At 41.9% G+C, this 22,129-nt stretch overlaps 1 protein-coding gene across 3 annotated transcripts in view; it reads left to right on the top strand.

The window, feature by feature from the left end:
* The window catches only part of LOC120054962 (ecotropic viral integration site 5 protein homolog), a 67,045-nt gene that overhangs the window by 10,946 nt on the left and 33,970 nt on the right, over positions 1-22,129 (top strand). For 2 of the 3 annotated variants that reach the window (XM_039002759.1, XM_039002757.1), the window contains exons 2-3: positions 11,012-11,265; positions 18,995-19,184. In XM_039002759.1, coding sequence (XP_038858687.1) covers positions 11,093-11,265; positions 18,995-19,184 — 363 coding nt within the window. In that variant the 5' untranslated portion in view covers positions 11,012-11,092. Of the gene's footprint in view, positions 1-11,011; positions 11,266-13,967; positions 14,065-18,994; positions 19,185-22,129 lie in introns of those variants that run through there. The other variant, XM_039002758.1, reaches the window with a different exon arrangement.

The following is a 22,129-nucleotide window of genomic DNA, read 5'->3' as shown; positions in this document are numbered from 1 at the left end:
GGTCTTCCAAATGGACAATGACCCCAAGCATACTTCCAAAGTTGTGGCAAAATGGCTTAAGGACAACAAAGTCAAGATATTGGAGTGGCCATCACAAAGCCCTGACCTCAATCCTATAGTACATTTGTGGGCAGAACTGAAAAAGTGTGTGTGAGCAAGGAGGCCTACAAACCTGACTCAGTTACACCAGCTCTGTCAGGAGGAATGGGCCAAAATTCACCCAACTTATATGTGTGTGTTTAACATCTGCAGGCTATAAATAGTTCATTATTAGGGTTCTTAACATAGCTTAGATTAAAGGTCGACCGATTAATCGGAATGGGCGATTTAATTAGTCCCGATTTTCAAGTTTTCAAACAATCGGAAATCGGTATTTTTGGACACCGATTTGGACGATTTTTATTTAAAAACATTTTTTTTACACCTTTATCTAACTAGGCAAGTCAGTTAAGAACACATTCTTATTTTCAATGACGGCCTAGGAACGGTGGGTTAACTTCTTGCCGCACGGATCCTTTTACAGGGATCATTTTCCTAAACAACCGCTGAATTGCAGAGCGCCAAATTAAAAAAATATATACTAAAAATATTTTTAATCATGAAATCAAAAGTGAAATATACCAAAACACAGCTTAGCTTGTTGTTAATCCACCTATCGTGTCAGATTTTGAAAATATGCTTTACAGCGAAAGCAATCCAAGCGTTTGTGAGTTTATCAATCTCTAGACAAAACAGTAAGAACAGCTAGCTGCAAATTTAGCTTGGTCACGAAAGTCAGAAAAGCAATAAAGTTAATCGCTTACCTTTGCTAATCTTCGGATGTTTGCACTCACGAGACTCCCAGTTACACAATAAATGTTATTTTTGTTCGATAAAGATGAGTTTTATAACCAAAAACCGCCATTTGGTTTGCGCGTTATGTTCAGAAAACCACAGGCTCGTTCTGGTCCTGAAAGGCAGACGAAAATTCCAAAAAGTATCCGTAATGTTTGTAGAAACATGTCAAACGTTTTTTATAATCAATCCTCAGGTTGTTTTTAGCATACATAATCGATAATATTTCAACCGGACGGTAACCTATTCAATACTACAGAGAAAGAAAATGTTGAGCTACATCTCTCGCGCGCAGGAACTAATCAAAGGACACCTGACGCGTTTTGAAAAATCTCGCTCATTTTTTCAAAATAAAAGCCTGAAACTATGTCTAAAGCCTGGTCACAGCCTGAGGAAGCCATTGGAAAAGGAATCTGGTTGATACCCCTTTAAATGGAGGGGCAGGCAACGGAACAGGGATTTTTCCAAATAAAAGGCACTTCCGGGTTGGATTTCCTCATGTTTTCGCCTGCAAAATCAGTTCTGTTATACTCACAGACAATATTTTAACAGTTTTGGAAACTTTAGAGTGTTTTCTATCCTAATCTGTCAGTTATATCCATATTCTAGCATCTGGACCTGAGAAATAGTCCGTTTACCTTGGGAACGTTATTTTTCCAAACATAAAAATTCTGCCCCCTAGCTGAAAGAGGTTAACCTGTTTGGGCTGCAAGGGGCAGTATTGAGTAGCCAGATAAAAGGTGTCCATTTCAAACGGCCTCGTACTCAATTCTTGCTCGTACAATATGCATATTATTATTACTATTGGATAGAAAACACTATCTAAACCGTTTCTAAAACCGTTTGAATTATTTCTCTGAGTGAAACAGAACTCATTCTGCAGCACATTTCCTGACCAGGAAGTGGAAAGTCTGAAATCGATGCTCTGTTCTTCTTCCTGCCTATAAATGGGCACAAGACCTATTAGTATACATGCACGTCATACACCTTCCTCTGGGTGTCAAGAGGCTGTGAGAGAAGAAATGAGGTGATTATCTTGGTCTGAGATGGAACACATCATCTTGGAATGACGTGTCCCCCATTTTCGGTACTCTGAAGAGCGCGAGCTGGACAGTGGGATTGCCTTTTGTTTAGCTGCCGTTGTAGGCGACTACAATCTCCGGCTTTGATTTTATTTGATACATGTCACCATATCATCGTAAAGTATGTTTTTTCAATATAGTTTCATCAGATTATTGAAATTTTTTCGGGAGTTTTGCCGTGTTCCGTTCTCTTCCGTTTGTTGACATGGAGAGTGTCGTGCCACCCGGCTAGCGCGCTTGCTAAATGAAGAGGGAAAGTTGCCGTTCTGAATCCAAACAACGACTGTTCTGGACAAAGGACACCTTGTCCAACATTCTGATGAAAGATCAGCAAAAGTAAGACCCATTTTATGATGTTATTTCATATATCTGTCGTAGTCGCCGGCGCCCAAGTGTTTCTGGCTATTGTGCTAAGCTAATATAACGCTACATTTTTTTTTTGCTGTAAAACACTTAATAAATCGGAAATATTGGCTGGAATCACAAGATGCCTGTCTTTCATTTGCTGTACACTATGTATTTTTCAGAAATGTTTTATGATGAGTAATTAGGTATTTGACGTTGGTGCCTGTAATTATTATGGCTGCTTTCGGTGCAATTTCTGACTGTAGCTGCAATGTAAACTATGATTTATACCTGAAATATGCACATTTTTCTAACAAAACATATGCTATACAATAAATATGTTATCAGACTGTCATCTGATGAAGTTGTTTCTTGGTTAGTGGCTATTTATATCTTTATTTGGTCGAATTTGTGATAGCTACTGATGGAGTAAAAAAAGTGGTGTCTTTTGCTAACGTGGTTAGCTAATAGATTTACATATTGTGTCTTCCCTGTAAAACATTTTAAAAATCGGACATGTTGGCTGGATTCACAAGATGTGTACCTTTCATATGCTGTATTGGACTTGTTAATGTGTGAAAGTTAAATATTTTAAGAAAATATATATTTTGAATTTCGCGCCCTGCACTTGAGCTGGCTGTTGTCATAAGTGTACCGACGTCGGGCTTGCAGCCAGAAGAAGTTAACTGCCTCGTTCAGGGGCAGAACGACAGATTTTTACCTTGTCAGCTCGGGTGATTCAATCTTGCAACCTTACAGTTAACTAGTCCAATGCTCTAACCACCTGATTACATTGCATTCCACGAGGAGCCTGCCTGTTACGCAAATGCAGTAGAAGCCAAGGTAAGTTGCTAGCTAGCATTAAATGTATCTTATAAAAAACAATCAATCTTAACATAATCACTAGTTAACTACACATGGTTGATGATATTACTAGTTTATCTAGCGTGTCCTGCGTTGCATATAATCGATGCGGTGCGTATCGTTGCTCCAATGTGTAGCTAACCATAAACATCAATGCCTTTTCTTAAAATCAATACACAGAATATATATTTTTAAACCTGCATATTTAGCTAAAAGAAATCCAGGTTAGCAGGCAATATTAACCAGGTGAAATTGTGTCACTTCTCTTGCGTTCATTGCACGCAGAGTCAGGGTATATGCAACAGTTTGGGCCGCCTGGCTCGTTGCGAACTAATTTGCCAGAATTTTCCATAATTATGACATAACATTGAAGGTTGTGCAATGTAACAGGAATATTTAGACTGATGGATGCCACCCGTTAGATAAAATACAGAACGGTTCCGTATTTCACTGAAAGAATAAATGTTTTGTTTTCGAGATAATAGTTTCCAGATTCGACCATATTAATGACCTAAGGCTCGTATTTCTGTGTGTTATTATGTTATAATTAAGTCTATGATTTGATAGAGCAGTCTGACTGAGCGATGGTGGGCACCAGCAGGCTCGTAAGCATTCATTCAAACAGCACTTCCGTGTGTTTTGCCAGCAGCTTTGCTGTTTATGAATTCAAGCCTATCAACTCCCGAGAGTAGGCTGGTGTAACCGATGTGAAATGGCTAGCTAGTTAGCAGGTTGCGCGCTAATAGCGTTTCAAACGTCACTCGCTCTGAGACTTGGAGTAGTTGTTCCCCTTGCTCTGCATGGGTAACGCTGCTTCGAGGGTGGCCGTTGTCGATGTGTTCCTGGTTTGAGCCCAGGTAGCGGCGAGGAGAGGGATGGAAGCTATACTGTTACACTGGCAATACTAAAGTGCCTATAAGAACATCCAATAGTCAAAGGTATATGAAATACAAATCGTATAGAGAGAAATAGTCCTATAATAACTACAACCTAAAACTTCTTACCTGGGAATATTGAAGACTCATGTTAAAAGGAACCACCAGCTTTCATATGTTCTCATGTTCTGAGCAAGGAACTTGAACGTTAGCTTTCTTACATGGCACATATTGCACTTTTATTTTCTTCTCCAACACTTTGTTTTTGCAATATTTAAACCAAATTGAACATGTTTCATTATTTATTTGAGGCTAAATTGATTTTATTGATGTATTATATTAAGTTAAAATAAGTGTTCATTCAGTATTGTTGTAATTGTCTTGTGTATGACGCTACAAGCTTGGCACACCTGTATTTGGGGAGTTTATCCCATTCTCTGCAGTTCCTCTCAAGCTCTGCCAGGTTGGTTGGGGAACGTCGCTACAAAGCTATTTTTAGGTCTCTCCAGAGATGTTTGGGCTCTGGCTGGGCCACTCAAGGACATTCTGAGACTTGTCCCGAAGCCAGTCCTGCGTTGTCTTAGCTGTGTGCTTAGGGTGAGTGTCTTGTTGGAAGGGGAACCTTCGCCCCCAGTCTGAGGTACTGAGTACTTTGGAGCAGGTTTTCATCAAGGATCTCGCTGTACTTTGCTCCGTTCGTCTTTCCCTTTTGATCCTGACTAGTCTCCCAGTCTCTGCCACCGAAAAACATCCCCCAATGCCGCAGAATTTTTTTGGTACTCTTCCACAGATATGTGCCTCGACACACTCCTGTCTCGGAGCTCTACGGACAATTCCTTCGACCTTATGGCTTGGTTTTTGCTCTGACATGCACTGTCAACTGTGGGACCTTTATATAGACAGGTGTGTGTGCCTTTCCAAATCATGTCCAATCAAGTGGACTCCAATCAAGTTGTAGAAAGTCTCATAGCAAAGGGTCTAAGTACTTATGTAATTTAAGTATTTCTGTTTTTACTTTTTATAAATTTGCCAACATTTCTAAACCTGTTTTCGCTTTGTCATTATGGGGTGTGGTGTGTAAATTGCTGAGGATTTGTTTTTATTTAATCCATTTTAGAATAAGGCTATAACATAACAAAATGTTTAAAAAGGGATGGGTCTGAATACTTTCCGAATGCACTGTATCTGTGGGTAATATGGAAATGATATACTGTACATGTTCCGGGATTCATCCGATAGCATGTCAGTCACCGGCTTCATTAATGCATCTGCGACGTTGTTCCCACAGTGACCGTGCATACATATCACAACCAGAAGCCAGGTAGACAGGCAACATCCGCACTGAGCTATAGGCTAGAGCTGCTGCTTTCAAGGAGCGGGACACTAATCCGGACACTGATAAGAAATCCCGCTATGCCCTCCGATGAACTATCAAACAGGCAAAGCGTCAATACAGGGCCAAGATCAAATCCTACTACACCTGCTCGGGCGCTTATCGGGATGTGGCAGGGCTCGCAAACTATCACGGGTTATAAAGGGAAACCCAGCTGCAAGCTGCCCAGTAACACAAGCCTACCAGATGAGCTAAATGCCTTCTATGCTTGCTTCGAGGCAAGCAACATTGAACCATGCATGAGACCACCAGCTGTTCCGGACAACTGTGTGATCACGTTCTCTGTAGCCGATGTGAATAAGACCTTTAAACGGGTTAACGTTAGGACTCTGGAGCACTTAAAGACCATGCTGTTGTTTTAATTAATGAACTGGCCCAGCAGATGAGAAGGAAAGAAATCAAACACTCTCTGAGACTCACTATGGGACGGCGCTCCAGCTCTATATTCTTCCTCATTAAGCTACAGTAACTCAAAATGCATGAGGTTTTGGTGGATGTCGACTCGGATTCAGCTCTGCTCTGGCATTCTCACAACGCAGCAAATTGCCTCTATGTATAAATGATGTAGACGGTCCAGGAAGAAGAGCTGAGGAGTTGTTACTTTTCAGAACACGCCTCTGAGACTCTCTGGTAGCAATATCATCTGCTCCCGTGGGCTTGTGTGTAAATTGAATAAGCCTTTCAAGAAGGGGTTTCCTTTTGAGGATTTATCTCTAAAGATGTCAGTCAGGCCTCATTAGTACTGCAGATCTAAATGACAGGATATGGTTAGTGTGAAGTCGTGACTCGTTTCCCAGAGATGAAATAGCATTATGTCAATCAGTGTTGCTCTCCAAGACTGAATATATACGCCACCTAGGTCTAATACAATGATCCTCTATTTCAGTCACTCAACAGTCAAATTTGCGTCACTCTAACATTTGTATCACCACAGCACTAGATAGAAATATGTAGCAGGTGGGGACGTAGGCGTCTTCTCTCCAGAGAAACAGCTGTCTGTATTTTCATTCCAGCAGAATGGTAACAGCTGCTGCTTTTGAAACGTTTTGCGTCAAGGGACTGGGTAGAGCCATGGGCTTAAGTTTGTCAGCCAAAACAACATGCAGACTAGTTAGTTGTTCTCAACACTAAATGTATTTTTTTTTTGCAACAGACATTATGATTAGGCCTATAGCTTGTGGAAACTGTACTGTGTAAATGTCATTCTGAGAGGGTGATAAGATTGTATTTTTCCTCAGCACTGATACAGTATTTCCCGCTCACTTGGACATGGATTATTATTATGCTGATTTATAAGGAAATTGACGATCAGGGAATATTTGCAATGATCTAGAAATCAAGTGACTCACCATTTTTGACAGAACAACAAAAACCTGCTTGATGACTGAGGTTCCTCAGACTTCCTCTTGAGGTCAAACTTACGTCTCTAGTAGTGCACTCTAAGTTTGATGTGACATGAGTTGGTGACTGACGTTGTTCTGAGCCACCCGCTGTCAGGTGAATTCCAGAGGCTCTTATCTTGCGGACTACAGTTGAAAGGAAAGATTTAACCAACTCCTGTTGGTGCCAGGCAGCACTGTGCTGTGTTGAATATCTCAGGAGGAGAAACAGAACTTTGACCCTGTCTGCCCTGACACTGTGATCAGCATATGACCCTGCAAAGTAACGGAAGACACACCGCAAACTTCTTTTGAGACTATTGTTCAAAAGACGGAGTTGAGGCTTGGTGTCATTCTGTTAGGTGAGGAGAAGAACTGGAGTGTTGCTTTTTTACAAGGAACTCTTGGTTTAGTGTAGCATGTATTCATCCATTTTAGAGGTGCGTTTGTCACCTTTTAATTCAGCTGGACATTGCTACTTAAAGCATATTGCACATTGTCTGCTTAACCAATGTTCCTGTAGGCCTATTCCTCAGATGGAAAGACATAGCCTACTGTATCATGATGGTAGACTATAGTATAGACCATTGGATCTCACAACATTCTCACTAGTGGTGTCAGTTTCATTGGAGTGAGTGGTGTGATGTAAATGAATACATTCAATATGTACAGTGTCTTAAGACTGTATTCACACCCCTTGACTTTTTCCACAGTTTGTTGTGTTACAGCCTGGCCTACACACAATACCCCATAATGTCAGTGGATTTATGTTTATAGACATTTTACAAATGTACAAAAAAAATTGCGTTAACCTTTAACGAGTCACCAACCCGGATCCGGGATCACCCCCCACTCCCCCCCCCACTGAGTAGCATAGCTAGCATAGCGTCACAAGTAAATTGTAGCATCTAAATATCATTAAATCACAAGTCCAAGACACCAGATGAAAGATACAGATCTTGTGAATAAAGCCACCATTTCAGATTTTTAAAATGTTTTACAGGGAAGACACAATATGTAAATCTATTAGCTAACCACGTTAGCATAAGACACAATTTTTTTACTCCAACAGTTTTTTCCTGCGTCAGTAGCTATCACTAATTCGACTAAATAAAAATATATATAGCCACTAACCAAGAAACAACTTCATAAGATGACAGTCTGATAACATATTTATGGTATAGCATAGTTTTTTTTTGAAAAATGTGCATTTTTCAGGTATAAATCACAGTTCTACATTGCAGCTGCAATCTGAAATAGTGCTGACGCAGCCAGAACAATTACAGAGACCAACGTCATATAACTAATTACTTATCTTAAAACATTTCAGAAAAATACACAGCGTACAGATATTGAAAGCCCAACATCTGGTGAATCCAAACAATATTTCAGATTTATTAAATGTTTTATAGCGAAAACAAAATGTAGCGCTAAATTAGCATAGCCACGCCAGCCAGAACCAGCTGGGCGCCCGCGACCAGTTCACATGCACGACAGATATATGAAATAACATCGTAAATTGGGTCTTACTATTGCTGATCTTTCATCAGAATGTTGATCAATGTGTCCTTAGTCCTGATGAGTCGTTCAATCCATTCATAATGGCAACTTTCCCTCTTCATTTAGCATATGTACTGGTCGACTGGCCAAAGTAAAAAAAAGTCACAGAACGGAACACGGCAAAACTCCCGAAAAAATTCAAATAATCTGATTAAACTATATTGAAAAAACATACATTAAGATGATATGGTCACATGTATCAAACAAACTTCGAGACGGAGATAGTTTTCATCCGTAACGGCAGCAAAACAGTAGACAATCGCACCTCCAAATAGCGCGAGTCAGAGAACCGGAAGTTGTCGGTCACGCCAAAGAAATAGGTCTTATTTCACGTCAGTACAAGGTAAACAAAAAATTTCTCCTCTGACGTCCTCTTGACACCCAGAGGAAGACGAATGAAGTGTGTTTCGGGTCATAGGTGGCGTGACCATATATAGGCAGAGCGTTGAAGCGAGCATACACATCTTGCATTCTTCTTCTTGGTCAGGGAAAGTGCTGTCAAATGACTTCTGTTTAACTCAGAGACAAAATTGAAACGGTTTTAGAAACTATAGATTGTTTTCTATCCAATGGTATTAATTATATGCATATGTAAGAGCAATAATTGAATAAGAGGCAGTTTAATCTGTAGAGGAAATTATGCTAATGCGAAAACAGCACCCCCTATAGTGGCAAGAAGTCAATAAGTATTCAACCCCTTTGTTATGGCAAGCCTAAATAAGTTCAGGTGTAAAAATGTGCTTAACATGTCACATAATAAGTGGCATGGATTTTTGTTTAACATAATTTTTTATGACTGCCTCATCTCTGTACCCCACACATACAATTATCTATAAGGCCCCTAAGTCGAGCAGTGAATTTCAAACACAGATTCAACCACAAAGGCCAGGGAGGTTTTTCAATACATTGCAACGAAGGGCACCTATTGGTAGATGGGTGTAAAAATGGTAACTTTAAAACAGTTACAGAGTCTTATAGCTGTGATAGGAGAAAACAGCATGGATCAACATTGTAGTTAATCCACAATACTAACCTAAATGACAGAGTGAGAAGGAAGCCTGTACAGAATAGAAAATATTCCCAAACATGCATCCTGTTTGCAATAAGGCACTAAAGTAAAACTGCCAAAAATGTGGCAAAGAAATTAACCTTATGTCCTGAATACAAAGTGTTATGTTTTGGGCAAATCCAACACATCACTGAGTATCACTCTTCATTTTTTCCCAAGCATGGTTGTGGCTGCATCATGTTATGGGTATGCTTATCATTGGCAAGGACTGGGGAGTTCTTTTTTTAATAAAAAGAAATGGAATAGAGTTAAGCACAGGCAAAGTCCTAGAGGAAAACCTGGTTGTCTGCTTTCCAACACACTGGGAGGCAAATTCACCTTTTCATTAGGACAATAACTTAAAACACAAGGCCAAATATACACTGGAATAGCTTACCAAGGCGACTTCCTGAGTGGCTTAGTTGCAGTTTTTACTTACATCGTCTTGAAAATCTATGGCAAGACTTGAAAATGGCTGTCTAGCAATGATCAACAAACAACTTGGCAGAGCTTGAAGAATTTAAAAAATAATAATGTGCAAATATTCTACAATCCAGGTCTGCAAAGCTCTTCCAGACTTAACCAGAAAGACTCATAGCTTAATTGCTGTCACGTTCCTGACCTGTTTTCCATTGTTTTTGTATGTGTTTAGTTGGTCAGGGCGTGAGTTGGGGTGGGCATTCTATGTTATGTGTTTCTATGTTGGGTTAAATGTGTTGCCTGATATGGTTCTCAATTAGAGGCAGGTGTTTGACGTTTCCTCTGATTGAGAACCATATTAAGGTAGGCTGTTCTCACTGTTTGTTTGTGGGTGATTGTCGCTGTGTCTGTGTTTTGTTGCACCACACGGTACTGTCTCGTTCGTGCATTCGTTTTTCCTGTTCGTGCATTCTTCGTTTCATGTAGTTCTCATGTTCAGGTCTGTTTAGTTCGTTTTGTTATTTTGTAATTTCTAAAGTGTGCTTCGTCATCGTTATTCTTTTCTTTATTAAATTCATTATGTATTCATCACCCGCTGCGCCTTGGTCCGCTCATTCACCACAAGACGATTGCTGCCAAAGGTGTTTCTAATATGTATTAACTCAGGGGTCTGAATTCTTATGTAAATTCGATATGTGTTTCATTTTCAATAAAATAAACATGTTTTCACTTTGTCATTATTTAGTATTGTGCGTAGATGGTTGGAAAAATCTATTTAATCAATTTTGAATTCAGGCTGCAACACAACACAATGTGAAATAAGTCCAGGGGTATTAATACTTTCTAAATGCACTGTATCAATGACCTACTGAGACCAGTTTGTCTTTCTTCCTTCAAGCTGCGGCTTTTGCATTTAATAGTCTGTGTATTGTAAATTCTTGATGCATCAGTGTGACGAAGAAAGAAAACGAGACAGTCGTTAGATGAAGCATGGATCCACACCAAGAAAAGCCTTACTACACAGTAACAGTCACAAATCAGTGTTCTAATATGTCTAGAGATGGTTGGACAGCCAGAGAACAAAAAGGACTATTGACAGTGTTCATAAACTTAAACATTGCAGGAAAGAGAGCCCAAAATACATAAAACAGACAGAAGGAAGGAAGTGTACTTGTAAATCCCTCCTACAGCTCACATGCTTCTCTCCACAGGTGGCGACTGACAAGGTTGCAGGCAAGCTGAGTTCTACTCTCTCATGGGTGAAGAACTCTGTGTCACACACGGTTAGTCAGATGGCTAGCCAGGTTGCCACCTCGTCTAGCCAGATGGCAACGGTGCCCTCGTCCCTGCAGACCACCACAGCCGCCTCCTCAACATCCCTCTCCCCGTCTCCCACGTCGGCATCGCCCGCTAAACTCAGCCCAGATGAACTGGAGCTGCTCGCCAAGCTGGAGGAGCAGAACAGGTGAGTGCCAACTATGAATTAATAAATCAATTAAATCAAGTTCTGTCAACATATGAATTTTTGTTCCCTTTCCTCTTTTCATGTACAACATTTGCATTGATTAGACCAGTGACAAAGGCAGTGGTTATATCAATCTTAATTGTCTAACAATAACAGTGACTGACAGTGGCTACAAAGACATTTTCACAATGATCTAAGTAAAAGTAGGCCTACAGCCACATTGTCTGTCCCTGAAGTGTTCATTAGCTGAAACAAGATAAGTGCATTAGGACTCAACACACAGCCACTGCTGTCCCCTCCACTCTACCCTTTTCTCTCCATCCTGTGGCTCTCACCCTGCTTTTATGAGCAGTCTGAGTGTTGACATGGAAAGAACAAGGCCTGAGAAGTGCAGCAGGTGACTCGCTGAGATGGGCCCTGATCAAAAGTAGTGCACTATAAAGGGAATAGGTTGCCATTTGGGACGACGACTCAGTATGGCAATCGCAAATGAAGAAGACTGCAGTCAGAGCCCTGTGAGATGTGGCTGTACTGATCTGTCTGAAGTGTGAGAGCGATGCTCATGGGGCTGAGATGATGAGTTGTAGTAGTAGGACACAGTTAATGAAAGCTAATACTGGCTGAATCTTCTGAACAGTCTGCCGTGTGAGAGAAGGAGAAGTGAGAATGATATTTGAATAGGTCTGTTTTCCTTATGCTTTATAAAGCTTGGCTAACATCCGTTAAGACATCAACTGAGTAGAGGAGCAGTCAGAAGTAGTGATTCTTAACCTCTTAGTTCGCTGATTTTATTATTCAGAAGTCACTACAACATGATTGAAGACAACAGCGTGGCGATGTCTCCTCCTGTTCAAAGTAATTATAGGGGGGAAAGGTCAACTTTTCATTGTCCTGGACAGACCTCTAAGCACCTTCCTCAACAGAGGGTGGACAGCAGGTGTGGTGTTTAGTTCAAGCAGGGCTACAGCTGGCCTCTTTCATTTGGCACATGTCCCTGCTGCCCCTCCCTCCTGCATCAGTCTCCCTCCAGGGGGTCAATTTAGGTGTTGGCGGTTAAGAATGTCTATTTCACCAGCCACGTTGGCGGGTGGTCAATTTGCAAGGCTCTACAGTGCAAGCATAGAGTACCACCTTATGAGTCATAACAGGTGTCATAATACCCATAAAACATAGCAGTCAAACAAGGAAATGGTTCCAATCGTTTTTCCACTATTTATTTTTCCCTATGCAAGAGAGATATACATGGTTTTCAAAATGTCACGCCAGGGTAAGCCTACACAAAACACAGCCCTTATTTTAAGTGTTTTTAAAATTCCCTATGGGAAAAATCAATGGTGGAAAAACGAATGGAACCATTTCCCTGTTTGACCGCAAGGTTTTATGGGTATTATGACACCTCCACTGTGGGGCTCTATTACATTTGCAAATAAAAATAGTCAAAAGTCAATTTTGAGTACATGTTGGGGTTAGAAAAAGGCTGTAGTAGCTGTTTTCAAAGTATTTCTGCTGTTTTGTTTCATAGCTGCTAATTGCACAAAGATATACTAATCCTACTGTATATCCCACCTCGTGCAGCAATACTGCCTGGCAGGGGAGCTGTGTGCAATGAATTAAGTGCTGATAGATACATTTTTGGAGGTGCTGCGTACAGGCATAAAAGTCGGTCTAATTTACTCAAGTCTGCAGAGTGAGACTTTGTCCTCGTGTTTCTTGGCTATTTACATTTGTTTTGTTCACAAGCTCGGGTTGCTTTTCAACGTTTGTTTGTCTGCTGCTTCAACTGATAGTGAAGACTCCCTAATCAGATCCCAAATCTCACACATGCACACAGACACACGTGACAGGACTCGAGTGGCCCTGTTACCATGGTAACCTCCCGCTTTAAAGGGGCAGCTGAATATTTTGTCCCTTATATTTTGATTAAAACACTCGGGTCACACTTTTTGTAATTGAGCAATATACCACATTACCTGTTACTAATACATTTGTTTTAGAAATATTACAAAGCATGGCCATCTGCTTTTTTGTGTTATGTAATTATGGCAAATTACTGGTAAAAAATATGAGTGGCTGGTGGACCAAAAAGCACGACATTTAGAGCTATTGTTGCAGTGTCAAGGGTAGGAGGTACAGTCTTGAGGATCATCGTGACTGGGGTTTGAAAATGACTCGTCTACAGAAATGTTACATTTTTATCGGAGATTACAAAGTTTTTCCAATCTGATAAATTTAATTGACTCCCATAGAAAATAAGTTGTATCTTCCGAACCAGCACTGTGTCTTTGAAGAAGTACACATTCATTGCAGGAATAATCTTTCAACAAAAGAAATAATAAAAAAAAGTTGTATGATGTCACACTGATGTTGAAATTCCTTGTTTCTCCCCTTTTTAAATACCAAAATGGATGAGAACAAGATATATAAAATAATGGACTGGCAGTTTTTCTATCTTAGTTTTATGTAAAGGCCTAGTTACCGTCACTTTCTGACTGAGCAGGAAGACACTGATCTGCAGGTGCATCAAAAGTAGGTTTTTATACATCTTTGAGCACCGAGGGAAGACTTGTGTACTTTGAGATCAATGCAGTATCACAGATACTAATGTAATGCAACACACACACACACACACACTGAGAAGGGGAAGGCCTTTGTACTGTGCAAAGTAGATAAGAGGTTTGCGTTTGAGAGAGACTAGTGCCAGACTCAGTTCAGCCAGTTCACTAGGCAAAGGCTGGTAGCTTCTCTGGATCTTCTAACTACACATCAAAGACATGAAGACAGCACCATGAGTTTATCCTGGTAAGCAGCACGAGGATCCTAACTTCTCTTTCTAGATGCCATGGCTCTCTTCTCGTTACCGAGAGGCCATAACTGAGGACAAAGTCTAACTGACATGGATTATTTTGGCGACAGAGCAACTTGTTTAAATAGTTCCTTTGTATCCTCTGTTGTTCCTCCTACGAATCTCTGTGCTGTACTGGATCTTTTCAGTAAATTACAATGGTTTGATGTATTTGTTTTGAGCCATTTGAGCCATCTGTGAGAACCCAACATGGAATGTTTTGTCGACTGGTGAATTATTAGCGGAGGAGCAGTGACTAGGCTACATGGGAAATTCAGGTTTTCTGACTGTCAGTGTGTGCCTAGAATAAACAGTGTATCAACATTTGGAAATTTTCTGAAAATGACAGTGTGATAATCTACCAAGGAGAGAGGGAGAGGAGAATATGTGGACGGTTCTTCATCCATGGTTGAAATGGATTGTTTGTTCCATGTTCTAGGCTACATTTGTTGCTTTAGGCCTACAACTCATAGACTTTTTAGGTTAGCGGAAAGTGAATCGTTACAGGCCACTGAGGCCAGTGACTAACCTTATCAATGACCTCAACATTCCCTACCCTTCCTACTTCCACACGGCCTCTTAAGAACACACTCAGTGTTATCTTGCATGTTTGCTAGAAGCCATGGGCTGCTACTGCAACATTGCGTCCTGTTAGGATGGCTTAAACCTTTAGCCTATATCTTAGTAGTGTATTCCCTCACATCCCATTATAGTTGTGATGACATTGGGCTCTACATTTAGCAACAGCATTTTAGGCCTCTCATGATACATAGTCTGGTATCTAGCCTACTGCTTTCTAGATCTGTTGCCTTTGAAAGCAAAGCTATGTTTTAATTAAGCAAGCAGCTATCACTGTTTTTAAATTATTCTCACGACACAGTATTATTCATCTGCAATATTTACTACCTTTCCCAACATGTTGAATGTATGTCCTAAATGTAAAACCCTTGCTGGGGATCTCCTAGCTGTCCCTGTAACACAGTCCCTGTAACACAGGCCTACCCTGGCCCCCTTCCTCCTGACCCAAATATGGCTTTAACCCTACCCAGTCTGGGAGCACTCCCAGTAACGTCACCCTGGAGCCGAGAGGCCCAGGCCCTTTTTCTGAGTTCAGGTTTCTGAGCCTCTGTGTCCCAGCATAGGCCATAGCCTCTTCCCAAATGGCACCCTATTCCCTATGAAGTGCACTACTTTTGACCAGAACTACATAGGGAATAGGTTGCCATTTGGGACACACATGGGCTCGTCAGCACTGCATAGGTTAGGAGGCATGGTTCCCTCTCACAGCCCTGGGTCCTGTTCAGTTGGCACTAAACGGAAAGACAACTGACTGAAACAGGGATGGACTGCCTGGACTTGTCTGATGAGAAATGCTAATTTGCGTTTTCTGTTACAATTTGTTTTAAAATGTGTTCTGTTCCGTTCCCTAATGAACATGATCCAGTGTCTGTTAACTTCAGTCTTACAGCTCCAGTGACAAACAAATTGGCACATTAATTGATACAGTGATACAAGGTCAGTCTGCTGTGAACTTAAACATACTCCTGCAGCTTTTTCTCACCAGCCCACTTTCAGGAATGTTTTCAATCAAATAGATGAGACCAGATGCCAGGTAGTTATTTAGGCTACTTTGTATTGACCCACTTTACTGTTGACGTGTCATAGCTTTTTTTTTTTATGGTCATGTTTTGGGTTAAGGTCAAATGTAGGATCTCATTGAAGTAATAGTTAACCTTTCACGAGTATCAACCCCGTATCCGGGATCACCCCCCACCCCCCCCACACTGATTAGCATCGCTAGCATAGCTTCACAAGTAAATAGTAGCATCTAAATATCATTAAATCACAAGTCCAAGACACCAGATGAAAGATACAGATCTTGTGAATAAAGCCACCATTTCAGATTTTTAAAATGTTTTACAGGGAAGACAAAATATGTAAATCTATTAGCTAAACACGTTAGCAAAATACACCACTATTCTAACTCCATCAGTTTCTTACTCCTTCAGGTGCTATCACCAATTCGGCTCAACTAAGATATTGATAGCCAATAACCTATAAAAAAACCCATCAGATGACAGTCTGATAACATATTCATGGTATAGGATAGTTTTTGTTAGAAAAAAGTGCATATTTCAGGTAGAAATCACAGTTTACAATTGCACCGACCATCACAAATCGACTAGAATTACTAGATAGAGCAACGTGTATGACCAATTTACTCATCATAAAACATTTCATAAAAATAGACAAAGCATAGCAATGGAAAGACCCAGTTCTTGTGATTTCAGACCATATTTCAGATTTTCTAAGCGTTTTTCAGCGAAAACACAATAAATCGATAAGTTAGCATACTACATGTGCAAACGTTACCAGAGCATCGATTCCAGCCAAAGAGCGCTATAACGTAACCACCGCCAAAAGATATTAATTTTTTCACTAACCTTCTCAGAATTCTTCCGATGACACTCCTGTAACATCATTTTACAACATACATATACAGTTTGTTCGAAAAGGTGCATATTTAGCCATACAAAACCGTGGTTACACAATAAAAATACTAGGAAATCAAGCCTCAATATGTCTGACGTCATCTATCAGAGTGATCTAGTTTAATTAAAAGCTAATCATATACTTGACTAAAAAATACAGGGTTGACAGGAATCGAAAGACAAATTAGTTCTTAATGCAACCGCTGATTTACATTTTTAAAATTATCCTTACTTTTCAATACAGGGTTCGCCAAGTGAAGCTATACCAAAGCTATACCAAACAAAATGGCGAAATATGCGTTTAAAATATTTCGACAGAACAACAATTTATCATATTAAATATTGCTTACTTTGAGCTGTTCTTCCATCATATTCTTGGGCAATGTATCCTTTCTATGTTATAAACGTCTTTTGGTCGATAGATGTCCTCTGTCCTTCGAAATATCCACTAACGATCGAACGGGACACCAAAACGTGTCCAAAGTTTCAGAGTGCACAACAAAGAAATTCCTCAAAATCGCACTAAACGGATATAAATTGCTATAAAACGGTTTAAATTAACTACCTTATGATGTTTCTAAGTCCTATATCGAATTAAATTACAGACGGATACATTTCAAGTTGATAACCGAGCCTGTGAAAATGGCGTCCGGAGGTCCCATCCTGCGTAAGGGCGAGCGTCGAAAGGGGGGCTACTCTCACTCCTTGGTGTTTTATAACCTCTGAGAGCTACCTAGAAGGCCCATTCCACTTCTCATTGGTTACTGACATCCAGGGGAAGGCGGGTGCAGTTCGTGTCGTTCCATAGGATAGACAGAGACCTTAAAAACTGATCTGAAACCAGAGCTTCGCTCTCAGACCTTTCACTGTCTGTCATGGATTTCGCTGTAGAAAGTGTTCTGGGTCACCCACAGACATAATTTCAACGTTGTATGAAACTAGAAGGTGTTTTCTATCCAATATAATTAATAATATGCATATTGTACGAGCAAGAATTGAGTACTAGGCAGTTTAATTTGGAGACGACAAAATGCTAATTCGGAACAGCACCCCCTGTAGTCGCAAGAAGTTAATCAACTGTCTAAGTCCACTTTGCTTTCTGACACTTGGGACATTAATGCAAGTTAAATGTTCCATGAAATATCAGTCTGACTGATATAGTAGTGACCCTGATATAGTGATCATGATGGTTGTTCAAGGCTTTACTATCCACCATGTTCATTGCATTTCTTTTAGGAAACAAACAGAAGTGCTGTGAAAGGATGTGTTGTCCTGCCAACCTTTTTTAAGAGATGCACTTTGTCCCTAGTACTGTCTGTAACCCCTACATCTGTAACCCCCTTGACCCTACATCCAGGGCTCAGAGCTGGCAGCTGGCTATTCTCCCATCATCACTGGGGATGCTGTTGCAGTGGGCTCTCCTTGGCTATGGCTCTGTCATAAAGCTGTACTATATCTCACTGCAAATTCTTCCGCATTGAATGAGCGTTTCCATTTTTAGCACTGCGCTAGAATTTAGTGGCTTCACCGTCTACCAGTGCCAGCACGATTTGGATAAATGTTCAGCATCAGTTATTGGGCTACTTGCCTCAAGCATTTACCCAGTGTAAAGTAAACCCACACTGCCCATATCAATGCATGTCTGATCCTTTCTACTGTAACAGTGACTATCTATTTATTAAATTATTTTTATTTATACCCTTTTTCTCCCCAATTTCGTGGTATCCAATTGGTAGTTAGTCTCGTCTCATCGCTGCAACTCCCGTACGGACTCGGGAGAGGCGAAGGTCGAGAGCCGTCCATTCTCCGAAACCCAACCAAGCCGCACTGCTTCTTGACACTGCCCACTTAACCCGGAAGCCAGCTGCACCAATGTGTCGGAGGAAACACTGTACACATGGCGACGTGTCGGCGTGCACTGCTTCCGGCCCGCCACAGGAGTCGCTAGTGCGTGATGGGACAAGGACATCCCTGCCGGCCAAACCCTCCCCTAACCCGGACGACGCTGGGTCAATTGTGCGTCACCCCATGGGTCTCCCGGTCGCGGCCGGCTGCGACAGAGCCTGGACTTGAACCCAAAATCTCTAGTGGCACAGCTAACCATTACAGTGACTATCTATCTATTGACACTAATGAAACGTTTCAGATTGACCAGTTACGTGTGTTTATTCTTGATTTGGTACATTAGCAGTTAAAGCTACATTAAATAATCTATATCTGTCGTCCGTAATTTGAGCTGCCTTCACCTCCGAACATAGAATGAAATGCTCTCTCATTCAGTCCGAACTCCCATCGTAATGTCTCTCATTGGAGATCATGTATGCCTGAGTATAATGGTTATATGCTGGTCATATGTGGCAAGAGAAGCTCATGCATGTTGTGTTTGTGTCTCTAGGTTGCTGGAGACGGACAGTAAATCCCTCCGCTCTGTGAACGGCTCCAGGAGGAACAGCGTCTCCAGCCTGGTGTCCAGCTCCTCGGCCTCCTCTAATCTGTCTCACCTGGAGGAGGACTCCTGGATCCTCTGGGGACGCATAGTTAATGAGTGGGAGGACTTCCGCAAGAAGAACGAGAAGCAGCTCAAGGTGAGTACTCTCGTGCACTGGACACTTCCTGTACACAATAGCCTGGGGACAAGCTTAAAAAGGGAGAGACTATTATTGGCCTTTTGTAAGAGTCAACTCTCTGGAATAGCCCGTCTCAATTCACTCCCTACCCCTTGGACCTAACCCCTTCCCCTATGCCCTAAACTCCTTCCCCTTCCCCCTAACCATAACCCCTTCCCCTTGGCCCTAACCATAACCCCTTCCCCTTGGCCCTAACCATTACCCCTTCCCCTTGGCCCTAACCATTACCCCTTCCCCTTAGCCCTAACCATTACCCCTTCCCCTTGGCCCTAATCCCTTGACCCTAAACCTAACCCCTTCCCCTAGGCCCTAAACCTATAGGTGAGAGACTATTGGTGAGTCTCAATCTGTGCTCGATTCCTCTCATCCTCGCCTGAATATTTCAGAGAATAGTGAATAATACAAGGTTCCTATCTTCGCTTACTAGCTAGCTATAAGTTGCACAAATATTTGTAATCAATGAAGGTAGTGAATACATTTTGTACAGTACAGCGGTCTCTTTGTTTCCTGGTATTGATACTATACAGGCGCAGTTCAGGGGTATTTCCCCAAGGCCAGCTACGTCTCTCACTGACCCTTACTACTGTTGTCTTGATTTTACCGTGTGAACCCTGTTCTAAATGTAGCCTTCTTAGTGCTCACTGCCAACTGATGGTGTCTCTCTAGTCGCTCAGGGGGAAGTCTGATTACCCATGTCAATGACATCTGAATCAGCCAATCGGGGCGTGTTTCCAGTGTTAACTGGAAATGACACAACGACAAGGTTCCAGTTTAACAAAGTTTACTATATGAACACACTACAAGGTAGCCATTTCACTCAAGGCTAGGTCCATCAACGACTAGACTTCCTGCGCATGCGCACTCTTGACTGAGTGATAGCCCCGTAATAACAGAAATATAGGGATACTTAAAACATGAACTTAACATCCAGGACCAAGAGTATCGCTTCCAACACACCGACAGCATCAATGCATTTTGGTACACCAGAATTTCAATTCATTTCCAATGAAACGCGGCGTTTGCCTTGCAGCATTGCGTTGCAGAGGCAGTTGCAGTGCATTCGGTGTGATGTATACGCTGGATTTATCGAATGAATGCGTCAAACTGTATGCGTAGACGGCTTAACAGAAATGGTAGCAGAAGTTGAATGTTTAACTTTTATTGCATACATATCCAGATGAGGCTGCGTACTATTTTGTGCAATGACGCTGTCGGTGTGTTCGAATCGTAAGCCTGGTCACAGACAAAAAAGCTAATGGTAAATCTGAGTTGCTGTTATGCATTAGTTTTGCATTGTATGTTAAAGTGGTGGAGAACCTTCCACTGGACCTCGGCTGCGTGACTAGGGCTGTTACGGTGACCGAATTACCACCACAACGGCGGTCACGAGTCATGAAGACGGTCAATTCCAAATGACCGTTTTGTCACAGTAATTAGGCTTCTCCAAGCTCTGATGTTGCTGATGGTCATTAGTAGCCTACCAAACTTGCTAAAACTGCCTGGTACCCAGCAATATATTGTCCCTCTAATCACTCTGACATCAATGCAAATGTAATAAAAAATCTAATCAAACACTTCATGAGAGATCATGAGCTTATGTTGCACAACATTTCTAAAGGCTTTGCAATTGCGTGAGAAAACAGAGTGATGGCCTCTACTAAATAGAGGAGCATCCCATCAGCTTTTAATAGGCTAGGCCTACTAAACTCAGCAAAAAAAGAAACGTCCTCTCACTGTCGACTGCGTTTATTTTCAGCAAACCTAACGTGTAAATATTTGTATGAACATAATATTCAACAACTGAGACAAACTGAACAAGTTCCACAGACATGTGACTAACAAATGGAATAATGTGTCTCTGAACAAAGGCGAGGTCAAAATCAAAAGTAACAGTATCTGGTGTGGCCACCAGCTGCATTAAGTACTGCAGTGCATCTCCTCCTCATGGACTGCACCAGATTTGCCAGTTCTTGCTGTGAGATGTTAACCCACTCTTCCAACAAGGCACAAGCAGGTTCCCAGACATTTCTGGGTGGAATGGCCCTAGCCCTCACCCTACGATTCAACAGGTCCCAGACGTGCTCAATGGGATTGAGATCCGGGCTCTTCGCTGGCCATGGCAGAACACTGACATTCCTGTCTTGCAGGAAATCACGCACAGAACGAGCAGTATGGCTGGTGGCATTGTCATTCTGGAGGGTCATGTCAGGATGAGCCTGCAGGAAGGGTACCACATGAGGGAGGAGGATGTCTTCCCTGTAACGCACAGCGTTGAGATTGCCTGCAATGACAACAAGCTCAGTCCGATGATGCTGGGACACACCGCCCCAGACCATGACGGACCCTCCCCCTCCAAATCGATCCTGCTCCAGAGTACAGGCCTCAGTGTACCGCTCATTCCTTCGACGATAAACACGAATCTGACCATCACCCCTGGTGAGACACAACCGTGACTCGTCAGTGAAGAGCACTTTTTGCCAGTGCTGTCTGGTCCAGTGACGGTGGGTTTGTGCCCATAGGCGACGTTGTTGCCGGTGATGTCTGGTGAGGACCTGCCTTACAACAGGGCTACATGCCCTCAGTCCAGCCTCTCTCAGCCTTATTGCAGACAGTCTGAGCACTGATGGAGGAATTGTGCGTTCCTGGTGTAACTCGGGCAGTTGTTGTTGCCATTCTGTACCTGTCCCGCAGGTGTGATGTTCGGATGTACTGATCCTGCGCAAGTGTTATACGTGGTCTGCCACTGCGAGGACGATTAACTGTCCGCCTTGTCTCCCTGTAGTGCTGTCTTAGGCGTCTCACAGTACGGACATTGCAATTTCTTACCCTGGCCACATCTGCAGTCCTCATGCCTCCTTGCAGCATGCCTAAGGCACGTTCACGCAGATGAGCAAGGACCCTGG

Source organism: Salvelinus namaycush, chromosome 10 (genome assembly GCF_016432855.1).
Source record: "Salvelinus namaycush isolate Seneca chromosome 10, SaNama_1.0, whole genome shotgun sequence".
Classification (NCBI taxonomy): domain Eukaryota; kingdom Metazoa; phylum Chordata; class Actinopteri; order Salmoniformes; family Salmonidae; genus Salvelinus; species Salvelinus namaycush.
The sequence above is the reverse complement of the archived record's forward strand: the minus strand, read 5'-3'. Positions and strand labels throughout refer to the sequence as shown.